The 12,161-nt window shown below is 39.2% G+C and overlaps 1 protein-coding gene across 5 annotated transcripts in view; it reads left to right on the top strand.

Annotated features, from left to right (window-relative positions):
* The window catches only part of CCNY (cyclin Y), a 120,616-nt gene that overhangs the window by 89,955 nt on the left and 18,500 nt on the right, over positions 1-12,161 (top strand). For all 5 annotated transcript variants that reach the window (XM_077171974.1, XM_054631846.2, XM_077172214.1 and 2 more), the window contains 3 exons: positions 2,897-2,932; positions 7,182-7,239; positions 7,343-7,462. In XM_077171974.1, the coding sequence (XP_077028089.1) occupies positions 2,897-2,932; positions 7,182-7,239; positions 7,343-7,462 (214 nt within the window). The remainder of the gene's footprint in view (positions 1-2,896; positions 2,933-7,181; positions 7,240-7,342; positions 7,463-12,161) is intronic.

Below are 12,161 nucleotides of genomic sequence, written 5' to 3'. Positions count from 1 at the left end.
TTTGAAGTAGTAAATTTATTTCATCAGTCATGCTTGAGAGTTACTGGGGGATGTCTCAGATGAGCATTTTAAGTTTCACTGGTGCCTTTTTACTTTTGAAGAGAAATGAAGTTGATATTTGTAGAGTATTGTTCTTTCCATTTTGTACAGTAAGGGGAAAATAGAGACCAAATGCTGAGGCATTTTGTGCTCTTCGTTAATGGTTGCTGATAGCCTCTCTTGAGTTGGCTGTAGGTTGGTTACCTTGGTGTACACAAATGCAAAAATTTATTAAGACAGTGTCTCTGCTGCAGAGGTGTTACATGAGAGACAAATCTATTTAGACTAACACATCCAAAGGAGTTTGTAATGTGGTCACTTAGACAGTCCTTAATTTTTCTGTTAAAGGAAAAAGAGAGGAGAGGAGAAAGGTTTTGTAGTTGAACTGATGCCTGATTCCTCGTCAGCTCTTTCTGCCTGGAATATAGTCTTGCTTTTCTTCAGGTTTCTGTCACTATTAATTTAAAAATAGTTCTGATTAACACTTGAGAAAGGTCTTCCATTTCTGAGGTGTTTGGGCTTTTTTCCTTCTTGAATCTCATACTCTTCTGCTCTAAAATCCTTTGTATGCAGAATAAGTGCGGCCTTTTGGGCGGGTTTTGGGTGTCTTCTTGCATTAGACCTGGTATGGCTCATGGGAAGAAGAGATGGGTTCAGGTGCAGCAGCCAAGAAGCATTTTCAGGACACAGAAGGATGAGCTTGTAGTGGGGAAAAGGGTGCTTTGTCTGGGAGAGACTCAGGTGTGTTGAGGGGAGGAGAAGAGCTGGAAGAGCCCGTGCTGGGATGGGGCAGGGGTCGTGCAGGGCTCAGGCCAGGCTGCCACCATGGGGAGGGTTGGAAGCTGCAAGGGCTCAGAGGGCTTGAAAAGAGTCTACAGAGGGTGAGAAACTGAACTCTGGCACACAAAGTCTCTGCATCTTCTGTCCAGCTGCACATTGGGCAGGTTGAAGGGTGAGGAGACAGTAGGATTATTGCTTTTGTAGGACAACTGCATTTTTTCCCCCGCACCTTGCAGTCTCTACAGGAAAATTACTGTTGCACATAGATAAATCTAAGAGGGAGGCATTTTGCTCATCTCTTCTAGGTCATGTTAAGCACTGGTGTGTTTAAAATATTACTGTATCCACTGCAGCATCTGCAGCAGTGAGGGTGACTGGGGTAGGGTGATGGAAAGCTCCATAATCATCATTTCAGCACTCTTAGTGCCAGCTGAACCAGTGTATGAAAGGTAGAATGAAACTTGGGTGAGTTACTGTCTTGCAGCCCTGAGAGACTTTCAGATTCTGATACAGATTTCTAAAGAGTCAATATTTTTTAAACTTAATTTGACAATTTGTTACAAAGGCAACCATATGGGCACCAAGCAGAGCTGTGCACAAAGATTCTTGCATCTGCTTTCATTAAGTGAACTGGAGCTGCAAGTGTGTTCCTAGGGGCATAATTTAAAATTAAATTTTAGGATTAATTCATTTTGTGAATATCTTTCTGTCAAATCAAATTCATTCATAAATGTGGGTTTTTCTTGTGTTGAGTAACAGCTGTGATCTTTAAATGTCTGTGGTACACCCTATCTCTTGAGTCCTTAAATATGTGTTTGTAGAAAAAGGCCAAATTTAGAAAGCATGATCTAAGAACTTCTACTACAGGTAGGTAAAAGCTCATAAAAATTTAGTAAACTATATTTTCTTTTAATGATGAATATGTTTTCTACTGTATGGCTGTTCAAAAAAAACCACAATCAAACCTGAAATAGTTGAAAATTCTGCTAGCATTTTAGCTCAAATGTGTTCTTTTCATAACATGCAGTATCTCAGTTTTCATGTAAAAATTCTGAAATAAAATCAGAGAGCAACCACTTGACTCTGAAAGGTGTTTTAGGGAAAAATGGGGAATTTTCCATCAGTGTAAGACATAAGTATCTTACAGTGAATCACTGATGAAACAAACTGTCCACAAGGAGAATCAGTGAATTCCCTCCTCCATCTTTCCCCTTTAGCTTAGATTGGTTTTATGCTGCTGCAGTAAGTAGGGAGGGTGCTGGCTCAGCTTCATTCTTCAATAAAAATATATTGTCAGTAAAGCATGAGCTGGGAGTTGGGAACTGTAGGGTAATAAGAATCCATGTTTTAATTTTGTTCCATCTCATGAGAACAAAATGAGATCAGTTAGTTGTGTATGTAATCAAAATCTTAACTTTCTGTGACTATAAGGACACTTTTTGTCTGTGTGCAGAATATAAACAGGGGTGCTTGGGTGTGTGGTTGAGAGTAGGGGAAATGCATAATGCAGTTAGTTATTCAGGGAGTTGTCTTTCCTGAGTTAAAATAAGTAACTTGATGCCATAAAACTGTAGGAGTGGTATTTGAGTCTGCTCTTTGAGCAGCTATATAAAGACAGACACAAGCAATGGGTTTAAATATACAATCATAAGCCACTGGTGATGTAAACATCTTGTGTTAACCTGGCAGCAAAACTAAAGACAATGTCCAATGCCTGTGGTGCCTTGTCTTCAACCTTGGAAGTCAGTAGGGGTTTAACCATGGGGTTTAGTGGAATAGGGCATTAAATGCAAAGCATGTGCAACTTGATACATGAAATAAGAATATGAATATGATGATAATATGAAGTAAATTACTTAATTACTAGTAAAAAGGATGTAGTTGGAATGTACAAAACAAATATTATTAAATTGTCTGTTTACAGCAATTTTCCTGATATCTAAGAGCGAACAAAAGAAAATTGGCTGTTGACCATATACTGTTTGTCATGCTTTGTGCTAGGCTTTAAATTTGCATGCAATATGACAGAAAATATAGTATGAATCCTGAGATATTAACTCTGTATTTTTCTTTACAGTGTAGCTCTTGCAATATATTACCACATCAAAAACAGGTATGTGAATAGTGGAATCTTGTGCTGAAAATCTTTTATTGAATCTTTTATTGAAACAAGTGAACTGCTCAAACCCTAAAAACGCATGCTTTATTTCTTTCAAAATATTTTTGGATACTCATTTTCTTAACTTACAGGCTAGCAATAAGAAACACACGCATTTTATATAGATATTATTTCACATAGGAAAATTAAAATTGGAGGATTAAATACTGTAAAAAGTGGAACTACAGCTCAACATTGAAAAGTTGTGATGATTTAGTGTTTCATTTTATATGCATTGAGCACTTCTGCATTGTTGTATATGTTGCATTTACATGTAGAAAAATCTGAATAATATCTTTCAGTTTTGTATTTTTAGCTGCACCTTTGTAAAGTTAACAGTGTATATCAGAGATCAGTTAGTATTTTGAAATAAAACCCATGAATTATACAGTAAGAGTGGCATTGTGAATAGATGTCATTCAAGATGCCTCAGAAAAAGAGCAGGTCCTGGCTTATCTCTCCTGGTGTAGTATGTTTTAGATCTCTGCTCAGTCAAGTTGATTGAAATTGAATAGAAAAAAGGCTCTCTAAAAAGTGACTTGGCACATACATGAGTTTTCTTCATGTTGAATTGTGCTTTTGTATCTTAAATTCCCTGTCCTCATGATACGTCACAGTATCCTAAAATAATATTTCCTGACATTTCTAAGGAGAGGTTGTATAAATAATTCAAGTTACTTTTGTGTCCATGGTTTTTCAATTGGCCTTTTCAGAGAACTTGGCTTAGCTCTTGATTTATCAAGCCACTTAGATGTTTTTTCTTCTGCACTATCAGAAGTCCAACTAGAACAAAAGGAATTACTCATGAGTTTAAAGTTCAGCTGGTACGTCATTCAGGACCATGGTTCAGGTCACTGGAGCCCATCACACTTCTTGACACAAGGCTGACATCCCAAGAGAAACCTTTACATGTGCACAAGGGCAGAAGGGCTTAGGGCTTGATTCCCTCTGAAAGCTCTTAGAAGACTTTCTGAGACATCAGTGGGCCTTGGACAGAAACATGACAGTATATAAAGCAAAAGTTGGAGTGAAATCTTCTCTTGAACTTTTAATCTCATTTACCAGGAAATAAGGCATGAGTGGTCATGCTTGGATTATTTGTTTATCCATCTGTGGTTCCTTTCCTCTCTTTTTTCTATGGTCCTTGGATTAGTTTGGTTAGCTAGTCAGTTTTTGCTATGCTTGAAAAAATAATAGAGATCTCAAAGATAATCAGACTCCAACAAAGATAATTGTGGAAATCAATTATTAAGTGTTCTCCTAAGTACCATGGCAGCTGAGTAAAAGGCTTGAGAGAATTGGGCACATGAGAGACTGCAAGAGGTAAGAAACCTCAGTAAGAATTCTCAAGTGAGCAGGAAGAATCCAGAGCCGCAGTGTGCCAGATGTGGCCATCTATGGTGATTGCCATGGAGCTATCCCTCTCTGCAGTAAATTATGCCCATTTGTTGGCTTGCAGAGCCTGATGCAAATGTGACCTACAGCTGGTAGACAGAGAGACCAGACCTTTATAAAATAAAGAGTACTGTGTCAGCATCTTGAAAACAAATGCATTCTGACTGTTACTTTGTTGGGAAAGTTGCAATCTGTCCTTTCACTTGTGGGATGGAGAGGGGATTGATTCAGGAAACTGCTTGCTGCTGCTTTCCCTGGAATGTGTCTGGGCTGGGGAGGAGCTGTGCCTGCACTTGAGACAGTCCCAGCAGTGATGCTGGAGCCAGGCTCATGTGTGTCAGTTTGGAACTTGGGAATGAGGGATGTGAAACAACTGTTTGGTCTTGGGTTCTCTCTGATTTGGGAATGGTGGGACAATGTGATTACAGCACTCAGTTGTGCTTGCTGCTGAAACAGCAAGAGCAAAACATATGTTCTGTTTCCTGCTGTTATAGGAGAAAAGGAAGTTGTTGACGTATATGGGAGATTGTGGTTCATTAAGGGGGATGGGGAGTATGAAACCACTGTGACTCTTTGACTCAAGGTTCATTTTGACAGAAAATGAGTCAAGCATCTCCTTTTCCAGAGAATAATTCATTTTAGACAGTATTTAGTTGGTCCTGTTCTCCTGTATAGGAGACTTAAACCAAAATTACTTCCTAATGTTTCAAACCCTCACCAGTCTAATTTTTTTGAGAAGCTATGCATGAAATATAACATTTCTTTACATGTTTCTCACATTTCATTTGATTGTAGCATTCTAGTTATCATTCCTCCCTTTCCCAGTGTCTCCTATCATGGTTATACCGATCAGTTTTCTTAATGTTTCTTTGTCTTAGCTACTCAACAAGTAATTAAAAAACTATGCCCATCTTGTTTTTGAAGGAATGCACAAGCATTGGTGAATTTGCTAAAGAAATAAAATAAACCCCAGCAAACTGACCATAAAGAATGCTTGAGTAATCAGTAGATGGTCCATTTTTGGAAGAGTACAGTGTGAGTTGCAGTGAAGACAAAAACCTCTCAAGTTTTTTTAAATAGATTTTTGAGGACAGTCAGGTGTGACTTCGTAGCATACAGCAGCGACAACCTGAAGAAATAAAACAGGAAATTATTTACATTGTGAAGTGCCATAGTTTACTGTAGCACACCAATCATTTCAGGGAGACTACTTCTGCATTACTACTACACTGGTTTTTTAGGTAGGGTTAAGAGTCTGGCCTAGACTCCTTGCTGATAGGAATTTTCTAGTAGTCACCCCAGTCCAGGATTTCGTTTTATTTAATTTTTTATTTTGTTGTTTTGTTTTGTTGGTTTTAATTTAGATGTTCTTTTTTTATATTAAAAATGTGTTCCTTTCCAGTGTTAGCCTCCATTTTAGTAGAAAAAATGTCACCTTCAAATGTTGAGTTAATAAATGTATTTTCCAGACATGAGTCCACTGTAAAACTTGTGGTTTGCATGCTCTGAGAGACACGTGCTGCTAAGTAAAGACAGAAAATGTATTCAGTGGTTTGTTTGTTAAGAACTGTATGATCAGAGTACCAGGGATGCTAAAAATAAAGATGGGACTGTAATAAGTAGGTCACAGGGATGCATTTGTCCAGAAGGTGCCAGTTCTGGTACAGTGTTACTTCTTGGTTTTGTGTTTGTTAGTGTCCTTGCCAAAGTTACATACAGCAAAAATCTTATATTGCATCCTGGATGTTAGGCTTGTGAAGTTGCATCAATGTGCATGCTGATATTGAGCTACAGGCATTTCAGAGAAACATCTTATAAAAACAATGAATAGGAATATTATTGTCTGAGTTTTTGTTTGTATGTGCTTCTTTTGGCTTGTACAATTCATTAGTACAATAGGGTTTTTTGGATAAATGAGAAGTGAACTATGTATGTATTAACTAAAAGATTACTGTAAATATAGCATTGCATATTCGTAAGCTATTGTAAATGCAGGTCCACTGATGAGGGGAGAGAATGATGCATCTGACTCCATCTTATCAAAAGGCTCACTTATTACTTCATTATACTATATTATAGTAAAGAATACTATACTATACTAAAGAATACAGGAAGGATACTTACTGAATGCTACAAAGATAATAATGAAAACTTGGGATTCTTCCCAGAGTTCCAACACAGTTTGGCCCTGATTGGCCAAAGAGTCAAAACAACTCACACTGGAGTCCAATCAAGCAATCACCCGTGGGTAAACAATCTCCAAACACATTCCACATGAGCACAACACAGGAGAAGCAAATGAGATAATAATTGTCTTCTTTTTCTCTGAGGCCTCTCTTGCTGCCTTTCAGCTTCCCAGAAGAAAAACCCTGGGTGAAGGAATTTTTTCAGAGAATGTGAATGCCACAGTAAACATTTACGATGTTGGTAATGAAGGAGGAAGAGGAATTGAGAGATTGCAGGGGTGGGCATGAATAAGTTAAATAAAGGAGAAAAGGAGAGTAAGCTGGCCTGATTTTATCAAGTTTGTAGTAGTGCTTTTAAGCCTCATAGTAAAGAACACAGCCGTTTTGTATCTTGGGCACTGAAAGCTGAGTGTTTTCGTGTGTTTTGTAATATGAATTTCATGTTACACAAGGGCCTTATGGCAGAGTAGGTCTAATCTCTATTTGAAAATCACATTCCATCGGTGTTTCGAAGCACCCCACAGCATGGGGAGTGTTGGAGTTTGAATGGTGCACTTGTGTCTGTGAGGGTTGTGTGCTGTTGTGTTCAGATAATGACAGTGCTTTGGTTTTAATACTTTTAGGGACACAGACGGAAGAATGCTCTTAGATATTTTTGATGAAAACCTTCATCCCCTTTCGGTAAGTTCATCTGCCTCTCCTTCCCTTTCATGTGAACTGTCTTTTTTTTTTCTGTCTGCTTCGTTTTGTTTCAGTCACCTATTTGGAAGTATTTCTTCCTTAGAAATCCGAAGTGCCACCAGACTATGACAAACATGACCCGGAGCAGAAACAGATTTACCGCTTTGTCCGGACGTTGTTCAGTGCTGCTCAACTGACTGCTGAATGTGCCATTGTCACCCTGGTGAGTGTCTGAAGGATGACATCAGCCATCTGACAGACCCAGTTTTGTTCTCAAAAGTTGTATTTGCATGATTTCATAGATCTAGGTGCTGCCAGGGAATTTTTTCTCACTATGGAGACTGAGGGAATTTCTTGATGGGAGGAGATGGCACAGTTCATTTCATGGGTAGAGTAAGTGAGGAAGAAGAGATTGGGTAATGTGACACAAAACCTGGGGTCCTGCCTTCACAGAGTGTTACAGGCCACCAAGGTGACTTATAGAAAATATAGGTGGTCTGAACATGAGGGAATGTTAAAAGCAAAAAGTCTTCAACTTTCAGGGAGTTTGCTGTGTCTCACTGTAGCTCCCAGGAGAGACTTGGGAACAGCTGTGGGTGATTTGATAGCACTAATAGGAGTTGACTGGCACATGAAGGATTCAGTGAGTGACTGGGACACGTTGGCTCTCTTCTGCTTCCGCTATGCTTGTCGTGGGATTGAACAATTGTACTCAAGTCTGAAGTTTAGCTGCTTAAAAATAGCACAACACAAAAGAAGGGTCGAATTTTCAGCTGGTGTGGATCAGCATAGCAATGTGGATTAAAAGAGCTAAAGTGATCTCTACCAGCTGGGAGTTTCTTAATTTTCTTGAAATTTATATCCTGCCAATTCTGACAAGTCTGTTCAGCTTTCAGTCACAATTTTGGCCATGTTCTTCTCACAGGGATTTTAAAATAACAAAATGGTTTTTTACTACTACAACATGTGGTTTCATGACAGCTTAGTTGTGCGTTTTAGATGGAGGAAGGAGAAATTGGAGAAGGTGAATTTCGAAGTCCAGGCCTACTCATTTCCTCTGTTAATCTATTTCCCTTGGCTTCTAAGATTAGTTGGCAGGCTTTTCTCTTTCAGACAGTCAGAATGAGTTGTACTAGCCAGTAAAGAGCAGGAATACAAGAGAAACGGGGCAAGAAACACCCCCCAGTGCTCCACCCTTCCATTTTGTGGTTTTGCTCTACCTAGTTGCTTGACAGCCAATATTTGTTTTCTGAAATGACATTTTGCCTGTCTCTTGTACATAATTGTACTAAGTGCTTGTCCTTTTTCCTTCATAAGTGTTTTCTGCTGGAGACAAGATATATTGTATGAATCAGTATGTTCTTCTGTAATTTAATTAACCCACTGTCAAATACCTTGTATTTGTCTGTTATTCAATCTTAAGTTATTTGATCAGTGAGGGCACTGTTTAGTAGAAGACAGGGGGCTTTTTCCCCCCTTTTTTTACAGCATTATCTTTCTCTTACTGCAATGCATGGGAAGTTCTTTGCCACAAGTCTTATATAACTACTTCCTTGCCTCTTCTGATTCTTGTGTGGTTCCCTTGCAAGTAAACTCTTCTGAAGTATAAATGTTTTTAGTTAATTTGTTATATTGCAGAAGCTGTTTCCATAGTTGTTAGTGCTTGAAAACTTAGGTGACTTGGGTTTTTTTTTTACCCAGTGCAATGGTAACAGGAAAATGTATTATAGCCTAGTTCTCAGAGCAGCCATGCAGATGCCTGTGGGTAGATTTGGTGCAGGTGATCAGTGTTTACCATTCTGCTATTCTTGCCTGTGTTGTCAGGATAATAGCACCTGCCTGACCCCCCTTTCCAGAAACCTTCAGAGGTTATACATAGTGTTTTACAAGTGTGAAATTCTGCTGCTGCTGTTCTCAGTTTGCTCTGTACTTCTAGATCCCATTTCTTTATTCGTTTGTGTCATCAGGAGGGGCCCCTGACACAGGTTGTGTTGTTGTTGAAATACTCGTGTGGAAACTAATCTGTGAAAAAGCAAGCAGCCCTTTCCCCCTTCCCACACTCCTGAAATCTTAATAATGTTGATCCTGCTGTTTATGAACCTTGCAAGTGCTTTCAGTTTTGATATCCTGTCTGGAGAAGGAGAGATCAGCATTCCCTGCTGTGTTTTGCCATAGTCTGGCTGTCCATCAGAGAGCAATCTGATAGCCCTGTCTGCCACTTGTTCCTCCTGGGAGGGCTGCCAGAAGGCAAGAGGTGTGGGGATCAAGGACATTTTGAATAAGATGCTACAGCTTTCTTTCTTTCACTCACTGTATTTATTTTTAAACAGTTCTAAGGACCCTTTTTTACTGCTCACATTATTAACATGGTCTGATGTGCGTGCTTGAATGCACCCACTGTTTGTCTTGGTACGTGCATTAACCAGGTAAAAGCAGCAGCAGTAACAATTAGTTCTGCAGCAGCCTGTGTTCAGTGCAGGAGCTGAGTAAATGTGAAACTCCAGACTCTGAGATAAGCTACTCTGCAGCAGAAATCCTGCATTGTGTGGCTTCAAGCACTTAATTAAAATATTTCAATTAAAGCCTCCTTTATTACAGCAAAACCGATTTATAATTAAACTAAAAATTTAATTTTCACATAGCCTCCAGAGCTGCCAAGAGATTTTCCATACTGATAGGTGGAAAATTAAAACCTCAGGTTGAAACAATTAAATACTAATTCACATTATTTATTTATAAAATAATACCATAAGAATAAAACTCGTTTCAAGAATTGTTTTGCTAATTTAAAGCTTGTGACTAGTGGTTCTAACCCCAGTGATCAGCATAACTGTGTTCTGTGACCTGACTTATTGAAAAAAGTCTCTCACCCCAGAGTATTCCCACCTTTGCTAAAACTGAGGAATGCCTGTCTCCTCTTTAACATCTCCCTCAGTGCAGAGGTGGCAAGTTGTACTTGTGTTATTGTACTAATTGGATGGCAAATAAAAATGTGAACAGGAGCGTTACTCATACGAACAGGAAAACAATGCAGTGTTTGCATGTCAGGAGAATTAAATATTGATGCTTTGTTCTTTTGTTCTGTGAAAACAATCCTATGAACTAGACCTGAAGAACAGAATGGTCCAAGTTTTCTGCTTTGCCTTGGCACGACTTCCTGAGGTTTTTGCAAATAGGCCAAATTTAAGGCACTTTTAATATACATCTGTGTCCCTAGTGGTTTCATTTTGCATTTGCAAGTGTGCTGGGTCTGCATGCTGTAGACAGATCAGATACAGTGATATGTAAATACATACAGTACACAAGCTGAATTATTCTGAGAAGTTCAAAGGAGCATGATTTTGGAATACCTTAAAGAGTTCATACTGTGACTGAGGGGATTTGATATTAGCAAATTTGAAATTTGAAGTATGTAGGAATAAATTCTCCTTATGAAAAATAGGGATTTAATTAATCCAGCCAGATGTTCCTGAGTTGTCACTGTACTCTTCAGTCACAATTTCAGCACTTAGGTAAAGAGAGGATACTGCTGAGCTGTATTGCGAAAATTATTCTATTTGCAGAGAATTTTATTTTGTTTTGTGTATTTGGAGGAATGGTGAAAGTTTATTGGTTTCCTTTCACTAGGATGTTTTTACTTTTGAATGTTGATAAAATACTTTATTTAAAAAGTATATTTCAATTGAGGTATAAAAAAATCTGATACTCATTTAAAAGGAAAGGAAAACACAAAAGGGTGTCCAGAGTCCATAGAGGCACTTGATCTGCAGAGGTCCTTTTCTGCTGGAGTGTAACCTCCAGCCTTTCTGCAGCTGATGGAAGATGCAGGTTTCCCTGAAGACCTTGGAGTGCCATCCAAAGCAGTGCTTGTTGCAGTGCTGTGAGGCAGCCTGAGTGTGGCTGGGTGTGAGCCAGGCCAGGCAGTGAACCTGGGCTCTGTCTTGCTGTAGGAGGAGAGTTGTGTGTATCCACTGGTGTTGGTGATCTTCAAGCATTCCTGGTGAGGTGCCAAAGCCCAGCACTTGGTCACATCAGAAGAAGGTCTTCAAGGTGTAGAGAGAAGTCCCTTGACCTGTGCTGTTGATCCTGAGCTCCTTGGCAGCTGGACGTGGCTCAGGGACCTCTGGAGGAGGGCAGGAGGAACCTGTGCTCTGGGTACTGGTGGGATAAGAGATTCTGGCCCCTGGCTTTAGGGCTGTTCTTATCTTTTCATTGTGGTCCAATGTACAACACATGAGTGATTATCAGTTAATACTTACACATCCACTTAGTCAATTCTTGCCTTAGCATTGCGGGGATATGCACTTAATGCAAAGAGGACAATTGAGGTGGGCATTGAGGGGGAATTCTTTTTACATCGCAAGGGAAGAGGACATTCAAAGAGTTGATGCCTTTTGGGCCTCTGTGTGGGCAAAAAATGAATGCTGATTCCAGTTTTAGATGGCAAAGTCAATGTTGCCTAACAGTTGGAGTGCATTTGACATGGATTATAGGTATTTGTCTTAAAAAGAGTAATTTTGGGGGCAAGCCTGGAGATGTGTGACTTTTCTCTCAGTTCCATTCGTACTTTCTATAAATATCTGTAATGGTACTTTTCAGTTCACCTTTTTTCATATTTCTGTGACTGCTCTTGTTACTTCTTTTCACTATTTGGTCTCAGAAATAAAAATGGGATGAATTTGCAAGGACCACAATGAGATGATGTCCTTTTCCACCAAATAGGTGGCACCAAACCTTTGTAGAATATTTTAAATGCCCAGCTGGGCAATTGCAAACCACGGTTATTTCTGGAGAGTCGTGGTGGGGAACTGGCTGATGGCTTAGAACAGAGCATATGGCAGTTTAGTGATTGGATTAGAGCCTGATTTGGCTGTGTGAGACCTACTACCAATTATAATCTTTTCCATAAAGATATCATTTCA

This window comes from Agelaius phoeniceus, chromosome 1 (assembly GCF_051311805.1).
Source record: "Agelaius phoeniceus isolate bAgePho1 chromosome 1, bAgePho1.hap1, whole genome shotgun sequence".
In the NCBI taxonomy this organism is placed as follows: Eukaryota; Metazoa; Chordata; class Aves; order Passeriformes; family Icteridae; genus Agelaius; species Agelaius phoeniceus.
This window is presented reverse-complemented; position numbering and strand designations above follow the sequence as displayed.